General features: G+C 47.1%; 1 protein-coding gene across 1 annotated transcript in view; it reads left to right on the top strand.

The window, feature by feature from the left end:
- The first annotated feature begins 6,123 nt into the window (after nucleotides 1-6,123).
- Nucleotides 6,124-20,737, top strand: part of LOC115462027 (transmembrane protease serine 9-like) — a 93,079-nt gene continuing 78,465 nt past the window's right edge. Inside the window, exons 1-5 of the mRNA XM_030192074.1 lie at nucleotides 6,124-6,324; nucleotides 15,431-15,533; nucleotides 15,660-15,834; nucleotides 16,193-16,425; nucleotides 17,268-17,398. Coding sequence (XP_030047934.1) covers nucleotides 6,124-6,324; nucleotides 15,431-15,533; nucleotides 15,660-15,834; nucleotides 16,193-16,425; nucleotides 17,268-17,398 — 843 coding nt within the window. The remainder of the gene's footprint in view (nucleotides 6,325-15,430; nucleotides 15,534-15,659; nucleotides 15,835-16,192; nucleotides 16,426-17,267; nucleotides 17,399-20,737) is intronic.

The following is a 20,737-nucleotide window of genomic DNA, read 5'->3' as shown; positions in this document are numbered from 1 at the left end:
CTTCTATGGGGCCACGGGGGCCTGGGCCCCCGTAGATTTGGCCCTAGACCTGCCAGCGACCCCCTGCCAGCGACCATCTCAACCCCCCTCCCGCCGCCAACCCATTGCCTGCTACCTTTGCTGGTGGGGGACCCCAACCCCTGCCAGCCGAAGTCTTCTTCCTTCGTTTGGTTTCTGACTCTGACGTCCTGCACGTACAACATGCAGGACGTCAGACTCACAGAAACAGAACAAAGCCCTGCAGATTGCAGTGTAGTTTTTCTCTTAGGGGTTTGGCGCTTTCGTATTTCATTTTTCCAAATATGAATCTGGCTGCTGTGTTTTGGGCAGTTTGGAGTTTCTTAATATTTGTTCTTTGCATCCGGCATAGATTGCATTGCAGTAATCTGGGTGACTTAGCACCATTGATTGTACCAGGCTGTGAAATATTTCCCTTGGGAAGAAAGGTCTTACGCTTTTGAGTTTCCACATTGAATGGAACATTTTCTTTGTTGTATTTTTCGAATGGTTTTCTAGTGTGAGATTTTGGTCAATTGTAACTCTGAGTATTTTCAGGCTATCTGAAACAGGAAGGGGTGTTTATAGTGGCGGGTTTGCTCGTGTTGTGTTGTGATGAGAGGATGAGACATTGTGTTTTTTCTGCGTTGAGTTTTAATTGAAATGCATCCGCCCATGAGTTCATGATTTGGAGGCTGTGTTTGATTTCATTTGTGATTTCTGTTGGATCATGTTTGAACGGGATGTAGATCATGACATCATCTGCATAGATGCAGGGATTAAGGCCTTGGTTGGATAGCGATTTGCCAGGGGTGTCATCATTAGGTTGAAAAGGGTTGGTGAAAGCATTCTGGTTTCCATGGTGCTGATGTATTCGAATTTGATATCACTTGGTATGTTCTTGCGGTTAGAAGCCTTTGAACCAACTAAGTATATTTTTCTCCAATCCCGAAGTATTCTAGGATGTTTAATAGTATTTTATGGCTGACCATGTCGAACGCGCTGGACATGTCAAATTGTAGGAGAAGTACACTGTTGCCAGTTGCAATTGATTGTTTAAATAACATAGGCAGGCTGCACACATTCTCGCCCCTTCCCCCTCACTCTTCCCCTTAACGCAATCACAGATCAAGCATGAGACAGATTTCTTTCTGGGAATAAATGGCCACAGCTTTATTAAAACACATTAAACAATCCCTAGGAAGCACCCGAGCCTTGTGTGTGACTTTGCAGATGCTTCTGCCCTCCGCCATGCCTTTCCAGCTAGAGAGCCTGCATCCTCGCCCCACGCGTTGGCCAGCCATGACTCTGCCCCCAGCGTGGCCGAGCGTCTGTCTGCTTGGGACTGCACTCCTCGACAAGTGTTTCACCTGCCATGAATAGCCAGTGAGGTGATTGGTCCGCCATCAGTGAGTGTTCCTGTCCCTTGTCTGGAACGGCTGATCTTCCTTTCACCTGTTGTTCCAGCACATCCCAGAATTCCCAGGCTCGGGTGCCTCCGCCACAACCCAGGGGGCCTGAACTTCAAGGTCTTCCGGGCCCCCCCTTTCCCCAGTCATTTTTAGTACATTCTCGCAAGCGCCTCCTGAAAGTCATTAAGAAGGAGGTAGTCCGCTACTTCTGAGAGATGGGTAGCATCCGATAGAAAGTACCCCTGAATGAGAGGGGAAGCCCAATGTTGCCCAAGATCCTTCTGTAACACTAAATGTCTATTTTCTAATGTATTTCCACCACTCATGATGTATTGTAAGCCACAGTGAGCCTGCAAAGAGGTGGTAAAATGTGGAATACAAATGCAATAAATATATAAATAAAATAAATGGTGCCAGATCTTAGCTCCACCGAGTTGCTCCACCCACTTGCCAATCTGGCGATTGACCTTGGTCACACCTCTGGACCACAGCCTGGAAGCGGATCCATGCTATCGTGGGATGATGTCCGACCAGAGGATAGTGGTGCTAGTCATAAGCGCATGAAGTTCCAGGAGGTTCTGCTGTGCCATGGCAATCAGGCGGTGGCATGACGTGTGCCCAATGTCATTGCCCCCCAAGTGAAGGAGTAGGACATCTGGATGGGGTGCGGTGTCTAGTAGCCGGAGGAGGGATGGCATAAGCTGGTGCCATCTCATGCCAGGAATTCCGATCCATGCAAGTGTCGCCCCCTTTTCGTCCAACCCTAGGTGCAGGCCCATGCCCCGAGCCTTCAAGCGCTTGCAAGAGTTGGTAATATAAGAGAGTCCGATGATCCACACTGCCCGTGGGCGCGGCTGGCGACCTGCAAAAGGAAGGAAGAGATTAGCTGTATTGCTCCGCAGTAAGGGATGGTCTGATGTAGGTTTGGTACGCTTTGGATTTCCAGTAGCCTAGCTGTTTGATGGCATGGGCGGAGAGGCCGTGCCGGAATGCAGTAGTCACTGCACCTATATGGAAAGAATGAGTCCCGTAATTGTCAGGGCACTGGCCGGTTTCCCGGAGAGCTTGTCTAAAGGCAGCTGTAAACTGGAAGCATGTGAGGGGGCTGGCGTCCTGATGCAGCAAAAGGGGAGAACCCGCTGGCTTCTAATCTTTAAGTATGATGCAAGATTGGCTAGCGGGCAGGTCGGCAAGCCCGGGACACCATGTAGGGTAATGGTGTGCCCCTTCCCCGCCTGATCCGTTTTGGACCTAGCGACATGCAAGTAGACCTGCCCCTGCGCTATGGATATGTCATCCATCCATAGGCCCCCCGTGGGTTTGTGCTTGGATTGCACCGCCAGCTCGCCTATGCGTAGAGCAGCGAAGAAGGCTGCCCGGAAAAGTGCAGTCTCGTAGTTATCGGGGCACACCTTTTCCAGCACTACCCATAGCTGCTGAAGGATGTCGTGCGCTACAGGGCGCCTGCTGTCTGGGAGCGCCGGGGTATACCACGCCCATCCTTTCAACAGCATCCAGATCAGGAAACTGGCACGAGGGTTGCCCCATCCGCGAAGCTTGGCAAAGAAGGAAAAACCGGCAATGCGCGAGACGACCGCTGTCCTGGAGAGTCCCACTTTGAAGGCGTCCACGATGTAAGAAGCGACAAGGTGATCTGAAACCGTTCCCCTTCTCCACCCGTGGCTTTGGAGGTATTTGCACACCTGGTGAAAGGCACGCCGGTATGTGTGCAAATTAGAAGCAGCTAAGGAGTTGGTGATGAGTAAGCGCACGGCGTTGATACCAGCTGCCATAGGTGTTCGGGCAAAGGAGTTGGTTCCTTGTTTGCTGCAGTGGCCAGCTGTTGAAAGAGTGAAAATTGAAAGCGTGAGAGAGCATCAGCTATGCAGTTATCAATCCCGGGTACATGCTTCACTCGCGCAGTCAGATTAATTTGCAGGCAGCATAGCACGAAATGCCTGAGTAGCGCTGCAGCATGAGGGCAATGTGCTGTTTGTTTGTTTATAGTCTGTACCACAGCTGCATTGTCCGACCACAAGATAACACTTCTATTGGCCAGCGCCAGGCCCCAGACGTGGACCGCTGCGATGATGGGGAACAGTTCGAGGAAGGTGATGTTCTTGGTGAGGCCAGAGAGGATCCATTGCTGTGGCCACTGGAGGGCGAACCAGGCCCCGTTGTAATAGGCTTCGCACCCTATGGACCTGGCAGCATCGGTATAGAGGTTGAGGTCCACGCTGGAAGTTGGTGTCGATTGTATCAGGGCTCTTCCGTTGAAGTCCTGTAAGAAGCACAGCCAGATGCGGAAGTCCTGCTTCAGGGGAAGGGTTATGCGCAAATGGTGGTGTTTGCACGACACGCCTGCCGTGGCTAAAGCGAGCCTGCGCACAAACACTCTACCTATGGGGATAACTCTACATGCGAAGTTGAGTGAGCCAATCAGAGACTGCATTTGGTGGAGGGTGATCTTGGATGAATGAAGGGCATTGAGGATTTTGCATGCTAACCCCTGCAGCTTGTCTTCCGGGAGTTTGGTGGTTTGGGTTACTGAATCTATCTCAATGCCCAAGAAGGTAATGACAGTGCTGGGTCCTGTGGTTTTGCAACGTGCAATGGGCACTCTGAACTCATGAGCCACTGTGTGGAAGACGTCCATGAGGTCGCTGCAGATGTTGGAGAGTCAGGGCCCGACAAAGAAGAAGTCATCCAAGTAATGTATGATTGTGTGCGCTGGCAACCGTTGGGATACCACCCAATGTAAGAAGGAACTGAATGCCTCAAAATTGTTGCAGGATACTGCACACCCCATGGGCATGCATCTGTCAAAATAGTAGTGGTTGGCATGACAGAAACCTAATAACGGGAAACAGTCGGGGTGAAAAGGCAGCAGACAGAAAGCGGATTCAATATCCACCTTGGCCATGAGTGCATTACGTCCAGCCGCTCGGACCAAGGCCAAGGCTGAATCAAAGGACATGTACTGTACAGATGCGGCACCCTCTGGTATGCAGTCATTCACAGAATGACCTGGGGGTATGAAAGGTTGTGGATGAGGCGGTACTTGCCATGTTCCTTCTTAGGGACAGCTGTAAGGGGTAAGACAAACATTCTGTGAAAAGGGAGATGGAGAAAAGGGCCCGCAATGTGACCCGCTGCGCATTCAACCGCTAGCTTGTCCGAGCTGATGTGGGCTAGACGGGACGTGGATCGAGATGTCTATGCAGGGGTTGCTGATGGTAAGGGACCTTAAAATGGTATGAGGAACCCATCGCGGAAGCCACAGAGGAGTAAGTTCGCAGCCTGTAGCTTGGGGTACAGCGCCAGCCAAGGCCGCATAGCGTCCAAGCGGATGGGAGTGGGCGCCCTGGCAAAAGGGTCAAGGTTTTGGCGGTCCTCCCTGTCTTGGGATGGCTTTTTTGGGGCACAAGGCAAGGGGATGTGGGACACCGCATGTGGCGCATAGGTGCTTGAATTTGCAGTCCTGGATGGTGCAGGTACCTTTATTGTTCTTCCAGCATACTTCCCGGGAAAGCGTGGCAGGCCTCCCTTGCCTTTTTCCCCGTGGGGGAGCCGTGTGCTGGTAGGGACGTCTTGATGCAAGGTTGGGTCGCGTGAGGACATTCCGCAGCCATAAGCCCCCGTCATCCATATCCCATGCTATATTAGGGTTTGCTTCCATTTTGTCCCTAAAATGTTCATCATAAGCCAGCCAGGCGTTGCTCTCGTGCTCCCGATAGATGGTGATGACTGTTTCAAGGTAACAGAGCATGGGATCGAGTTGGTCGGGTTGCTTCTTGCACATGATGCTCATCATGCGTGCATAAGATGTCACCCAGCATGCAAGGTTCCATGGGAGCGCTCTGTTGTAATCTGGTAACAGGTCACCCTTTTTTGCACGATTCGTAGCGTGTCGTCTGTGCCTGCCCTCAGCTAGTTTGAATATATCGAAGTACTGTTTTCACTGTACCTTTTTTCCCAGGGTCCTGGGAACCCTCTGCCATAAACGCTCTGTGGGAACACCACAGGTAAATGCATGCGTGAGCGGCAAGGGTGGTGCATTGGGTGCCCTGGTAGGGGAGGGTGAGGAAGAAGAGGAGGAGGACAAGGAAGAAGAGGAGAAAGAGTCGGAGGAGGATGTAGAACTGGAGCAGCCAGAATGCTTACTCTTCTTACCTTTCTTCCCTTTTTTAGCCGACTTATGCTTCCTCATTTGGGGTTGCAGTGCAGCAGGAATTTGGGTGGGAAGACTTCTGTCCCCCGTGGAGATGCTGTGTTGCTGGGATGTCCCTGACGGATCGTTGTAACGCCTATGAACTGTCTCTGTAGCATCCGGTGTTGTTGCGCTGTTCAATGCACGTGGGGGGTCATGGCCGCCCGGTCTGTGCTAAGGTGAAGCTGTGAATCCCTGTCGCTCACTGTATGCACACCGAGACCTATGCCGGGCGTGCCGTGGAAAGGAGGGAGATCTTTGATGGTCATGTGAATGGCGATGACCGCAACGGCGTTTACGCCTGCAGCAGGATGGGGATCTATGTCGGCTGTAGCGGGACTCGGATCTATGGCTTCTGGAGCGTGCCCTGGATCTGCAACATCCCGAGCTGCTCCTGGAACTGTGGGGTCTTGTACTGTCGCTGGACTGCCTTAAGTCATCCCGGGTGCGGTGGGCTATGGGAGCCGGCCTGTCTCTACTGTCTCTGGAGAATGACCTGCATCTATGTCGCTTGGTGCTGGATTCATAATGCCTGTGGCCGCTTGCTTGGAGATCTCGAACTGTGAGTTGGTGCGGCGGCCTGTGCAGCAGGGAGGGAGTGCAGATGAGAACCCAGACTTGTGCTTTGTGCATGCTGAGGGAAGTTGTTGGATCCTGAAGCACTTAGATTATCTGCCAGCGGCATCAAAGCTGCGGGAGCTGGCGGTAGGGCGTCTTCCGGTTCCAATATGCATTCCTGCAAGGAGGTGTGACGTGGCGAGGGTAGAGGCAGGTGACGTGAAGTCTGTGTAGTCGAGGGTACAATGGCAAGTGGACGCGGAAGGTCAGCCGCATCCATGTACCTCTCTGGGCATATGTGCTGCCTCGTGGATGAGTGGTGCGCTCTAGTAGTCATGGCATCTTGCGTGGGTTGCTTGGAAACTCCTACACCTCGAGGCATGATAAATCCTGGCACATTGGGAGTTTTTTTCTGGAGCGCCCGAGGTGAGAGGTCAAAATGGATGACCGGGGGCCAAAACACGAGGCTACAAGAGCGCGAGGAAGGGCGGCCAAAAGGGCTGACTTTGCGTAGTTTCCCCTGGTGCACCGTCAGCTGAGTAGATTTGCCACGTGCTGGCCTTTTTTTGTTAGTTTTTTTTGTTTTTTATGGAAAGGACGTCCAAAGCAGGTAGCTTCGGGAAAGGACGGCCAAAATGCACGGCCAAAAGAGGACTGCAAGGCTCACCTATGTAAATTGGAATATCATGACGCTCACCGCTGCGGCTGCTGTGGGCTGGGAGGCGAAGCTTTGTCTGAGGGAGCCTCGCGAGTCAGTAGATCAAGGCGGGGAGCGGCACTACAGTGATTAATCGTCCTCGACGCCCTTCGGAGACTTCTGCAGAGAGGCAACAAACATGTGCGCGAGGCAAAGACGACCGCAACTCAACAACTTCTGCCGCTACGTGAAAATCGGTAGGGAAAGGCCGCCAAATTGGATGACCGCAACGTGAAATTGGATGCAGCAAAAGGGGAAGGCGAAGGCGGCCAAAATGGACGGTTGCAACGCGGAAATCGAAACAAATTCACGCACCGCTCACTGCCAAAGGAGAGACACCTCCTGTCTTGTTGGCAGCTTTTATGCAGTGCAGATGGCTCCTCCCTCCTCTGGCCTCCCCACCAATGACGGGCTGGGCCCCCCGTGACATCACCCAGTTAGTGGGGAAGCTGGAAGAGAAGGGGAGCTCGGCCAGGGTGCTGCCGTGTGGCAGCCAGCATGTTACTTGCGGCTTCTCAGCAGTCACCTCGCCGGCCTTCTCTTTGGTTAGAAGAGTGATTAGTACTGTTTTGGTGCTGTGGTTGGATCGAAATCCTGATTGTGATTCATGTAGTATTGAGAATTTGTTTAAGTAATAATGAAGGCACTACTGTCAATATGAGTGATATGTTTATGAATTTTAAACTCATTCATTTCAGTTGTCTCCTGCACACAGCAGGGGGCATAAAACCACTGATGTTGTGGAGATCTTTCATTATGACTACTGCCAAAGCGATTTGGCATTGGATTTGCCGCCTTCACCATTTTTCTCCAAAAGTGACACCTTTCTGCAATAATTCAGCTTTCCCTCCTGGGTAGCAATACTCAACTTTTCAAAAATGGAATAAATTGGGAATTGTTTACTTACTACAGGTAGTGACAATGGATGGTCACATTAAATCATTTTCTGAACTTCAGAAGGAATTTTCTGTTCCAAAGGAGGATGTTTTTTTTCTATGCTCGCCTGTGTCATTACATCAACAGCTTGCCTTGGGAGGACTTAAGATTTTCAGGAGGAACTGTCCACTGCATTTTCACTCGAAGCTCAACAAAGTGCCATTTTCTTCTCATCATCGTCACATAAGAGACACTGTGCCAGAAATTGATTATGCTCACTTAACTACTCTTTGGAAGAATGATCTATTAGTTTCTTTAACTGTGTCTCAACTCAAAACTCACATCCTTATGCTGCGACGACAGTCGACCCTTACCTCCCACTGTGAACTACAATATAAATTAGCTATCTGTTTATATATATCCCCACGGTGAGCATTTCACATGGGGCTATCCCCTTATGGCTTGTGTTTGAAAAGTGGGGAGTAACAATGGGACATATGTTTTGGACATGTTGCTATATAGTGTATTTCTGGAAGGAGATTCTTACCCAGGTCTCTTGACTATGGGAAACAGGATGGCATTATGACCCCATGCTCTTGTTTGGCTGCCCCAAGCTTCTGCCACTTATACTGCAAGGTTTTAAGGTGTTTGTGACAAGAGCTACCATTGTGTCTAAACAAGTCATTTTGTCTGACTGGCTGTCTTACAGAGGGCCCTCTATTCAGCAATGGAATGGAGGAGTAGCCTAGTGGTTAGAATACTGGTCTTGCAATCCAGAGGTAGCTGGTTCAAATCCCACTGCTGCTCCTTGTGATCTTGGGCAAGTCACTTAACCCTCCATTGCCTCAGGTGCAAACTTAAATTGTGAGACCTCCTGGGACAGAGAAATATCCACTGTACCTGGATGTAACTCACCTTGAGCTATTACTGAAAAAGGTGTGAGCAAAATCTAAATAAATAAAATGGTGCATGCACATGATTCATCTACTGCATATGGAATGCACAGAGATACAGGACATTTCCTCCTCCAAAGGAGAACATTTTCAGAGATGCTTGGCTGCTCCTTTTTGGAATACCATGTCTCCTACAGCTCAGAGTCATCTATTGAACCTGTGATTGGAACTCTTGCAGTGATATGAGTGATCCGATGAGTGGATGCAACAAAAAAAAGGGGGGGAAGGATGGGTTAGTTTTGTGTTGTAGATAACGTTCAACATTTATTGACTGTTATGTATGTTTTGCTGCCGGTTAATAAAAATGACTGAACCATAAATTCTAAACTCAGTTATTTCAATAAATATTTTGTTTGAACATGATGTTGCCTCTGAAGGACCATCCCACTTCCCTACTTGTTTTTGATTTTTTGGCGTTGCTTGTTTAGGGACAGCTGTGTTCCTCCACTTTTTGCTGTTTTTTTTCTGTCTCCAACTACAGCCCTCCAGCTTTCTTGGCTTTTTCATTCAGCCTGAACCTAATTCCAACTCATGGCAGCATTTCTCTCACTGGTGGCCTCTTCCTGGGAACTTTAGGATAAAGTAGTACCCCAATCTCTTCTCTTTTTTCTAATATTTTGTATTGAGGCTGGTTTCTCCTGTCAGAGAATTAATCTGGAAAGCTTTTGGCCACATATAAAGCTTGTAGCATCCCTGAATAGTCAACACAGAAAAACATGAACTTTGGCTAGGTTAGTTAGGGTGTATAATTCCATTAAGAAAGCACTAACGTTTATGCACCAACTACCCTACAAATGGCTAGAATTCACCTAAGCACTATTCTGTGTGGAGCAAAGGGCGTAAGTTATAGAATACTGTAGTTATGTGCATATCTCTGGCACTTAGGTGCAAGCATGTACACCAGATCTATGGCTGGCGTAATTGCTCGCATCTATTACCTATATACAACATGTGTATATATATTTGGTTACACTAGTACTCATAGATGCTCTCTGGACACATAATTCTAGGCGCACTGTAATAGAATTGCCCTCCATGTAACATCTGGGTCACACTAGGTAGTGCTGTTTTCCTAACCCCATACACTAAATTAGTGCTAAAAATGATTCCAGCCGATATTTAGCCGGCAGTGGTCAACGTTTTTTAAAACTCTGTCGTTAGCTAAATTACTCATAGATATTCAGTGCCTTGCCCCAGGCCATGTTCAGGCACCAGCACTGAATATCCGCGACTAAACTAAGGCTGACTTGGCCTCTGTAGCTTATACAGGTCCTGGCTGAAATTCAGCTAGGGCCCACATAAGACAGTTATGTGGGCATAGGCGCCCGGGTATAAGAGGCTTGGACAGGCTAAGCCTCCCCTGCTGTGCTCTGAGGGGTTTAAATTGTTGATTTACCTCCATCCTCACAGCAGGAGCTGCAGTGAAAGCCCTCTAGCCTTGTCCAGTTGTAGAAATTGGTTTATGGTTTGTTTATCTTACTGCTGGGAGAGCAGGGGAGGGGGGGGGGGGGGGGTTGGCTGGAGGTATCCTGGGTTGCCAGGGAGATATTTAAGGAGGATGACTTTCTGACCTGCACTGACAACAGATAGCAGCAGAATCATACTGGACCAGCATGATCAGAAAAAGAAAAGATCATTTTATTTTCATTATAGTGTTTGGAATATGTCCACTTTGAGAATCAGGTGCTCAACATTAAAAGTTTATATTTATTTACTTATTTATGGAATTTTATCCCACATTAAACATGAATTAGGGTGTTTTGTGGCTCTACATGAGAAACTCCCTGAGCCCATACGCCAAGCCCCCTCCCTGCCCATCTTCAAATCCTTGTCAAAGCTTACCTCTTCAATGTCGCCTTCGGCACCTAACCATTATACCTCTATTCAGGAAATCTAGACTGCCCACCTTGACATTTCATCCTTTAGATTGTAAGCTCCTTTGAGCAGGGACTGTCCTTCTTTGTTAAACTGTACAGCGCTGTGTAACCCTAGTAGCGCTTTAGAAATGTTAACTAGTAGTAGTAGTAGTAGTAGTAATTGTGATGATATGATCCCTTGTTTCATATTGTTGACGGTCTGCATTTTCCGTATGGGTGGTATATTGGTGTATTAGGTTCTGCCCAGTGTAATATTTATGGTACAGTAAGGTTCTGAGTGTGTTTTTGCACAAAGTTGTGCATAGTGTTTTGCAGTTGAGCGATTGTGCTTAGAATATGCTTTGAGCAACCGCTTTATTCTTTGACATATGATACATATCTAATATCTAAATTTAATAAAAGGTATTAATTGTGATTATTTTATGTTTATTTATTTATTTTTTCTGTGTGTTATCAGACAATTATGGATATAAGCTCCGCCCCTGGCTCCACCCCTAACCCCGCCCCCTTTAGCCTCCCCAAACAGTTGGGCCACTGACCGCCTATGTATGTGGGCCTGGCTGATTAACAGCTGGGACATGCATAACTTTTCACAGTCTTCAGTCCTTCCAATTACCCTCCCGCCCCCTCCTGAAACATCCCCCCTCTTCCAATCTCCCCTCCACATATCTGAAACAGCTCCTTCCCCCTCTTGGTAGTACTGTGAGGCTGCCACGAGAGGCTGCAGCAGTCATTTTGCTGTGGCAGCCTCTAGGGACAGGAACAAGTGGGGCCTCACTGCCCCCACTACACCAGGGATACTAGGTAGTCCCAGAGAGTGTGGGGGGAGGGGGATTTCCACCCTTGCCATGGGAAGGGGATTGGAAGGAGTGGGGCTATTTTGGGTGGGGGAGAGGGAGATTGGAAGGGGGGATGTTCTGAGTGGTGTTAGGGGGATAAAAGGGGAATGAGAAGGGCTGAACATTGTGAAAAATTATGCATTCCCGGCCAATATTCAGTCAGGGCCCACATAGTTAAACAGGTGAATTTAGAGCAGCTTTGAAGCTGTCCTAAATTTGCCTGCTTAGCTGTCGACTGCCAGCACTGAGGTCCATATGCACTAAGGCCACACTAAAAGCCCTTCCCTTACCTAGGGTTACCATATGGCTCCAGAAAAAGGAGGACACATTGATCCAGACCGGGTTTTGCTTTCATTGAAAGCAATGGAAGTAAAACCCAGACTGGCTCAATCTGTCCTCCTTTTTCTGGAGCCATATGGTAACCCTACGCCTTACCGATCCCCGGTTGCTGCTTACCAATTTTGTAAACAATGGGCATGCATGAAGGAAATCGCATGCAAATGAACTGCTCACTGTTAGCACATTTGCATGTGATCTCCTTCCACTCATTCGGTCAGCTGAGCATGCACAGAGCAGCCAAGCGTTAAGTGTGGCTGCTCTGCGCATGTCACAGATGGCTTCATACATGCAGACAAGCTGTGCGTATAATAGCCATCTACAGCACTTGCCTGCCTGCCTTGAAGTGCCTGCCTGCCCACCAATCACAGCTGTGATTGGTGAGAGAGACAAAATGGGTTGGAAAATGAAAAAAAAATGTTTTCTGTCAGAGTTCAATTCTATTTCAAACTGGACCTTAAAAAAAATGAGAAATCACTTTATTAAAGAGACGGGCACAAGGGAGATTTCCAGAGGGCACCGAGCAGCTCCTAAAGATCAGCTTACTTGCACCAGCAGCCCAGCCAGGGATTAACGAGAGTTGCAGACCTCCTGTTAGATTTTTCATGGTAAAGGTAGGGGCTGCTTTTGTGCATGGAGTCGGAAAACTGCTGTGTATCGCCTTGCTTGCACATTATAATAGTAATTAGCTCATTATAATAGCTTTGCATTCCGTTTTCGTTGTCTGCTACCGTGCCAGGAAAATGGCTTGGAGAACCCCTTTGTGCATGTCTCGTTTTACTACTTGGTCGCTAAATTGGCTAGAACTAGTTTAAAAACCACGTTACTGGCTTGTTAGGTTTAGTGCATCTGGGCCTGAATATCGCCAGAACCCAAATAACTGCTGGCTTCTCCCCAACTCTGTCTCCTGTACCACTCTTGACCTGCCTACTTTAAATGTGGCCAGTCAGAGCTGATATTCAGCAGCACTGCCTGGTTCAGTGCCACTGAATATTGGTGGTTGGGCAGCCCCAAGTGATTTAAGTGGACAGGAGCCTCTCCTGCCCACTTAAATTGCTTTGAATATTGGCCTGAGTGGTTTTTTGGTTCATTTGGGTCCCTGCATTTGCCCTGTTTAAAATGAAATTGCCTCGGCATCTGGAGCAGACTTACACCATGGGAGCTCCTGAGCCTCGTAGGAGTTGGCAGGCTAACGGCGCACTCCCCAGCTGGTATGGGGAAGAGAAAAGGGAAAACCGGAGCCCCTACCTCCTCGGGCCTGGTTGGGAACCCTACCGCTCGCCAGCCTACCCTCGAAGCGTTCGGGGTCCAGGCGTGGGGTCCAGGCGTCTGTGAAACCAATGATTGGTATAGCAGGAAACGCGACTACATTGGCGAACTGCAACATCGAGGGAGTGTCACTTAGCCCTCCCTCGGGTATGACCCCGCCGCGACCTGGAAATACTAGCGAGAAGGGAAGTGTTCTGCAGCTGGAGACGCCCGAAGTTGGTTTTGATCTCCAGATGAACAGGGGAGGCCCTATCGCTACATCTTCCCTGGGAGTTACACCTAAGGAGGGAGTGTTGGTTTCACCGACACCCTCCTTGCCCTGGAGGCTGGTTTCTGGAGAAAACGTTGGCCTGGTAAGACCAGAAAAAGTCACATTGGACCTACTCTGGGACACTATACAGGGGGCTAATTCATCACTACTGCAAATTTCAGAGTCTCTGCAGAGAGACACAGTTGAACTAAATAATAATTTCCTATTAATGTCCAATAAGATAGAGGCACAACAAAAGGAAGTTGGCAATGTAGGAGCTGAATTAAAATTGGTTAAAGAAGTGGTAACTTCAGTGATAAAGGAAAAAAACTCACATGCTCGGAAGATGGAAAACTTAGAAAATCAGCTCAAGAGGAATAATCTAAGACTTTTAAATTTTCCTAAATCTTCTTATATTTCTCCTCTGGAACTATTTAAGAAATATATGTTAGAAATACTGAGATTGCCGCGTGAGAACCATCCACCTGTGACTAAACTTTATTATATTAACTAGTATAAAAGGCCCGTTTCGGTAGGCAATGAAACGGGCGCTAGCAAGGTAATCCCCCCCCCCCTGCAGTGTCCTTCCTGTCTCCCCTGCCCCCCCTGCAGCCACCCATCTGGTCTCAGGACCCCCTCCCCACCAACCCTCCTCTGCCCCTGCAGCCACGCATATGCAGTGGCCCTCCTCTCTCCCCTGCAGCCACCCATGTCCAGCGACTCTCCTCTCCCCCTGCCCCCCCTGCAGCAACCCATGTCCAGCAACCCTCCGTTTCAGGTTAAAAATCTTTTTTTGGCTTTTTTCTTTTTGTACCGGCCGCTGCTGCTCCACAGGTGGCTGCGGGTGGCGAGGGAGTTGATGTGCCCGAGAGGGGGGGAGGTAGGGGTTTTGGTGATGCGCCAGGGGGAGGGTCTTGGGTGATGCGTCGAGGGTGGGGGTAGGGGCTTGGGTGCTGCGCCAGGGTGGAGGGGCTTGGGTGTTGTGCCAAGGGGGGGCACTGAGAGCTGAGAGCTGATTGGTAGGCAGGGGGAGGAGTAGGGAAACATGCTCCGCGTGTTTCCCTACTCCTCCCCCTGCCTGGCTCGCGGTTTTGCAGGGCAGGGGCTTGGGTGTTGCACCGAGGGGGAAGGGGCACGGACAGCTGTTTCCCAGGCAGGGGGAGAAGGTTTCCCTACTCCTCCTCTTGCCTGGGAATCAGCTGTCAGTGACATCACTGGCGTCAGTGCATTCTAAACTGCCTAGCAGACCACCTCCGAGGGAGCCACGGTCCCAGGCACATTAGAACGTTGGAGGTGAGAATTATTATATAGGAAGGTTCCTACAATACCAAAGAAGACCTGCCAAAAGAAAGGTTGAATTTAATGGACATTTCCCTGCAAATGTATTATATATATTATTTGAATCAAGTACATATCTCTTTTTTGACCCCAAGAAACTTAAAGATTTTGTTGAAAGTAGAGAAGGAATGAAAGAACTCCATGGGGCTGTCTCAGGGGATAATGCTGCAGCCTGATTGCAATATTGGTGGACCTTCTGCTCTTGGTATGGGGAAAACTTGTTATATGTTTTCTTTCATTGTATCTTTTTTTTCTTTCTTATTAATTTTACCTTGTTCTTGGATCCCAAATATTGTGGATAAAAAGTTAGACTACAATTTCCTTTTCTTTCTTTTATTGATGATTTGTAAATAATATCCAAGTTTTCCACATTTATTGTTTATATGAATGTAAAATGATAAAATTTAATAAAGAGAATTAAAAATAAAATGAAATTGCCTCATTTGCCATATTTATCATTCATTTTCAAATAAATGCACATCTGTGTGGGAAATCTATAATCTTGGTTCTTTTATAATTACTTTGCAGTTTCAACAGTTCTAGCAAATCTTCTCTGCACCCAGCCTCCTTTTTTATTTATTGTTTCTCCTCCTCTCTCCACCCTGGGCCTGCCAAAGAACTGCTATTTCTGTCTTCTAAAATGTGCCTGTTAGACTAGAGTAATACTTTTCTAACCAGTAGCTTTAGAACTTGCAGCCATTAGCTACCTTTAAAATATTGGACAATACCCCTCTATGTCAAGGATGTAGCCTTTTTAAGCAGCTGTGCCCTGAAACTGGCTATGCTGCCTTTCTTGTAATTTTTGTTTCTCACAAAAGGCTTTCAATGTTTTTGATGCCATTGCTTTGTCCACTTTCTCGACAAACTCATCCATGAGTTATCATAGCTATAATGTTATAGGTCCTCTTAAAGTTTGTCAAAGTGAGTTGAAAAGGTTTTCCTGGTTCCCTTATATGAGTTCCCTCAAGGCACGTCCATTTTCTGGAGCTTTATTATGTGACCTGTTACAATCCTAACTTTCTGTCATACTCTGCCTCCTTCTTCTAGCATGTGGCCAGCGGAAAGCCTTCAATCCCGAGCCTACCAGAAACAAAAATGAGGAGGCTGAGAAAGGAGAGTTCCCCTGGCTGGTCTCCCTGAAGTTGTCCATTTATCACTTCTGCTCAGGCTCCATCCTCAACCGATGGTGGATCCTCACCACTGCGTCCTGCACTAACATCATGTAAGTGCTGATTCCATGTCTACTCAGAGTATTTCTTGCCTTCCTCAATCTCTATTTACAATCCTTTCTCTAAAAGTGGCTTCTTCCAGCTGCCACCTTCACTCACTACTTGCAGTTGAAATCCTATGGTTTGCCTATAGAACAATGGAGGTTTTGGCTGCTTTAGTCTCAGAGAGGAGGACAGGAGAAGAATTTTGTGTTGGGTTGGGTTCTTAGAGAGTACATTTTTTGGAACTATGTTTGAAGCTAGAAGCAGAAGGCAAACTTGGCGGTCCTGTTGATGTCAGTAGAAGAATGCACATGGTCATGTCCACAAAGTAACTAGCCTTCACATAATCTTCTTATGATTTTCCTACAGAAAAAATGATGAGACCTCGGTTCTGGTCCAGGCCGGCTTACTGAACACCCAGCTGGACGCTCCTTCTTTTCATGTAGAACTGGTAGTGACCCATCAGGAATACAGTGAAGACCAGGAGTCACACAACCTCGGTCTCATTATGTTGCATGAGCCCCTGTACCTCAGTCCTTTGATGTCACCCATCTGCATCTTCAAGGATATGAACCATGGACAGCAGATGAAACTCAATAATTGTTGGCTTGCTGGATGGACATCATTGCAAGTTATGTCATAAGTCCAGCCCTTCACTCCGTACACATACTGCCTGTGTATCTTGATCCTGCCCTACGGTCCTCCTTCATGTTCTAGTACTAAGACCAAGCAGACCAGAGGGAAACAGCAACATAAACCAAACATAGATCAATAATACTGTAGTGGGCCACAGATGGAACAACAAGGCAGAGCCAAGGATTAGAGGAAGCAGATTTTATTTAAGGACCCAACATGGCCCATGTTTCAGCCAATGCATTTGTGAGGAGTCAAATAGTAGTTACAGCATACAACGCTTCCTGTGTTGATTCTGCAGTCACAGTGTTAAAATTTCAAGCAAACTTAATTGCTGTAGGTATTACTTTGGCAACATACAGCATGAAAAATTGTTGGGTCGTCAAATAAAATCTGCTTTCTCTGATCTTTGGCTCCGCCTCATTGTTCCATCTGCAGCCGACTACACTGATATTGATCTAGTACTAAGACCCCCACAAATACACAGCCCTACCAATTTTTCTAAATTTGTTCTGGAGTACCCCCTTCTATTCTAGTATTGGACATTCTCCCATAGCTCATTGTTCCTCTGTCCTATCCAGTAGCACCCCCACTATGCTGATAGTGGGCTCTAAAATCTCATAAAGGCAGCATTGTCTTTTCACAAGTCTATCATATTTTTCTCTTCTTGTTCTTGCCACACCAGGCTGGTATTTTGTAGAAGCCACATTACAGAAATGAACATAAGGAAGGATGGATGTAGACTAGTGTGTTCATGTCATTTTTAGCAGTTATGCTTAATGCCACATCTCTTTTCTCTCTGTTTCCACAGGTGGCCCCAGCATCCTGCTAAAGCATTCTGTCACCTCACTCCAGAACACGCCCTGCACTGAGTACTGGCCCAATTTCTCCGAGTTCATCTTTTGCATGAGACTGAACGAGAGTAATATTCATACCTGCACAGTAAGTACAGAGCAGGAGAAGGAGGGGGAATGTTCTTTCATGGGCTTAGTGAATGGAAGCAACCAGCAAATCTATGGAATGCATTGCCATACAGCATTTAAAAAGCAAGGGGTATAACAGGGTTGATAAGGGCATTAGACAGATTTATGGGGGTTAGAGTGATCATAGGTTGTATAACAGTAGCAGATGAAATACTTTGAATAGTTTTGAGGTTCTGAAATGGGGGGGGGGGGGGGGTCAATCAGGCGGTGTGGTGAACAGCTGGTAGAATATATTCACTGTAAAAGATAAGCAGTCCTCTCTGTGTCAGTCTAGAAAACTCTTTATCAAAATGTAGAATAATTGCTGACCATGCAGCTGGTATGGTTCCCAACTGATCTGACTTTATTTACAAGGACATTTATATACATCTATGAGCAGGAAAAATGCTCTTGGAGAGAAATTTCACTTAGGGGCTCTGTATGAACTTTCCTGGGCTCTGTTCTACAGGAAAAAGTCAGTGAATACATATACAGGGAAGCAAATCTAATACCCCCCCTATTTTAGTACCCAAAGATCCTCTTTGTCCTGTGCTGCTCTCACAATGCAGGTCTGTGCATTCTTTAAACAGCCAGCTTAAACCAAGCCAATATCCAAAGGATGATTTGCTTTCTTTATTTTCAACTGTTTATTGCAAATAAGTTAAACAGATAACTTACTGTATTTAGATAGTTGAAAACAAGAGTTCTGCTGAAACTGGATGCTGGTCAGTTGGATGACAGACTGCCAAACTGAAGGAATGAATGTTGAGTGACTGGAGAGATGGATTCTAAATTACTGCAGAGGTGGAAGTTAAACTTTAGTGCAAGAAGAGGAGGCCTGTCTGTTTACTGTTTAATGCAGGAAGGATGTTGGGTATTGTAAAAGAATGTTGGCCTCTTTGATAAAAACAGGATACTTTTTCCAGAGGAGAGAGAAAGACAGAGAGCTGAGGTCATCTTGGTCTTGAGCCTACGATGGAGAATTTTGTTGTACAGAGAGGGGTAAAGAGAATATCCATAAGACTAGGGGCTGCGGAAAGGATCAATAGGGTCATGTGCTTGGGGGGGCATCTTAATGATGAGGAAACGATACTAGCATGGATTATATAATACAAGTACAATAAGGGATCAATTCTATAAATGGATGCCTTATTTTTGGTGCCCAGATGCTGCATGGTGAGATCCTGTTCTATAACGGTATCTAGGCATTTGGATGATGTTACAGAATACTATTGTAACCAGGCATTGGTGTGCCTACATTTACATGCCCACAGTTACACCAGCCACAGTCCTGACACAACTGTGGTTACATGTATGGTAGGGGCACAAGTAACTGACAGTATTCTGTAAGTGATGTAAATGACAACCTTGCCCATGCCTCCCCCATGCTCCACCCATATCAGTGCCTCCCTTGTATTTACACACTGTGCCACTTATTCATGTCCTTACAGAGTCGCTTTGCTGCAAAAGTGCTGGCATTATATACATTTAAGAGCACAAGTGGCACATAAGTGTGGGTGTCCACTTATAGAACTGCTCTTCAAATATAAACATGAACAAACTGAGGGGCAGAGCATTGGGTCAAACTGTTGTCCTCTGTCACTGGTGACAAAAGAGTCAGTTACCCACACATTTATGAGCTGATCCTGGAAAATGCTCTTAGAAGAGATTCCACTTAGGGGTTCTGAATGAACTTTCCTAGGAGCAGTAACTTGCCCAGCTCTGAAGCTATCTTGATATCACCTGTTCCACACCTGAATTTTAATGGTCATGCTCTTTTTCAGTCTCTGTGTGAATCCTTTTCACTTCCAATCTCCTCTTTCTTCCTTCCACTAATGCAGTGCTGGGACCAGCCTTTTCTGCTCTTATGACAGTTATTCAAAATTACATCCCCCCCCCCACAACCGTCAACTGATTTAACAGTGGCAGGTCTGGCACAGTATCCCCCCCTTTTCTACCTCCAAGCCTTGCCTGGTAACATAATAAGTACATAAGTATTGCCACACTGGGACAGACCAAAGGTCCATCATGCCTAGCATCCTGTTTCTAACAGTGTCCAATTCAGGTCACAAATCCCTGGTAAGATCCCAAAAACGTTCAATACATTTTATCTTTTATGCTGCTTATCCCAGAGATAAGGAAGGATGGATCCCATTGATCTCTTCCACCTCCACTTCCACTAAGCAGCATCTTCCCTTCTCTCACTACCTCCCTTGTCTAGCAGAAGCCCTCCTCTGTCTTTCTAATGAACTTCCTGCCCAGCAGCAGTATTCCCTTTCTCTTTCCCACATTTCATGCTTAGCAGCAGCCATCCAATCTCTCTCCTCAACCTCTGCCAAGGAGCAGACCCATTTCTCCCTCCCCAACCTCTTGTCCAGCAGCAACCCCTCTTCCCCCCTACCCAATATTCTCTTCTCCCTCCTACCTGCCCTCCACCCAGCAGAACCTCCATATTTTCTCCTTCCTCCTACACTCCACCCAGCAGGATCCTTATCTCTTTCCCCCTACACCCAGGCATGGTCCAATGGTATCTGACACCCTAGGTGAACTTGAAACTTTGCACCCCCCCCCCCCCCAAGTGGCTCAAGGCAATCTGCTGCATGAACTGAGATGGTGCCTCACCCCCAAGGCATTAAAAGGGAGAGCCATTTCAGAGCTTTGATTATGGAGCAGAGAAGGAGGGAGAGTCCCCTCACTTAGAATATTGACCAGAGGTTTGCCCCCAAAAGAAGAATACACCTTTTTTTCCAGACCACATAATAAAGAATGAAAACTTTGCAGTTTTGCAACAAAAATTATAGCAATTAAATAATGTAGCCTAGGACTCTAATGTTTAAAAAAAACCCTGACCTTTGGAGACGGATCTTGCACCACGAGGGAAATGACTGCCTAAGACTTCTCCATGATCCCTGACTGGAATTTGAATCCCTTGCTGTCAAGGCAAGCAAACTAAAAACAAACAGCCATTTGGCAACATAAGTGGTGGAAAAAGACCCAAACAAGATTTACCTACTTCGTTGAAGATGGCAACACCAGGAGAATACAAGATCTTCTCAATCCTATTATGTCAGGACTAGATACAATTAAATCTATTATTCAAGAGAGTGTTCAAAACATTAATGCTCTGCAAAATGAAATAGCAAATCTCACACTGCAAATTAAATCCTGCTTGGAACAAATTTTCAGGTTAGAAGACGAGGCCTACGAATGGTGAAATGACCGAAAAAATTAGCACTGTTACACAGAGAATTGGAGGAAGCAAATAACAAGAGCCACAAATGCAATATAAGAATACTGGGACTACTGGAGGGCATTGAAA

Source organism: Microcaecilia unicolor, chromosome 2 (genome assembly GCF_901765095.1).
Source record: "Microcaecilia unicolor chromosome 2, aMicUni1.1, whole genome shotgun sequence".
Taxonomy (NCBI): Eukaryota; Metazoa; Chordata; class Amphibia; order Gymnophiona; family Siphonopidae; genus Microcaecilia; species Microcaecilia unicolor.
This window is presented reverse-complemented; position numbering and strand designations above follow the sequence as displayed.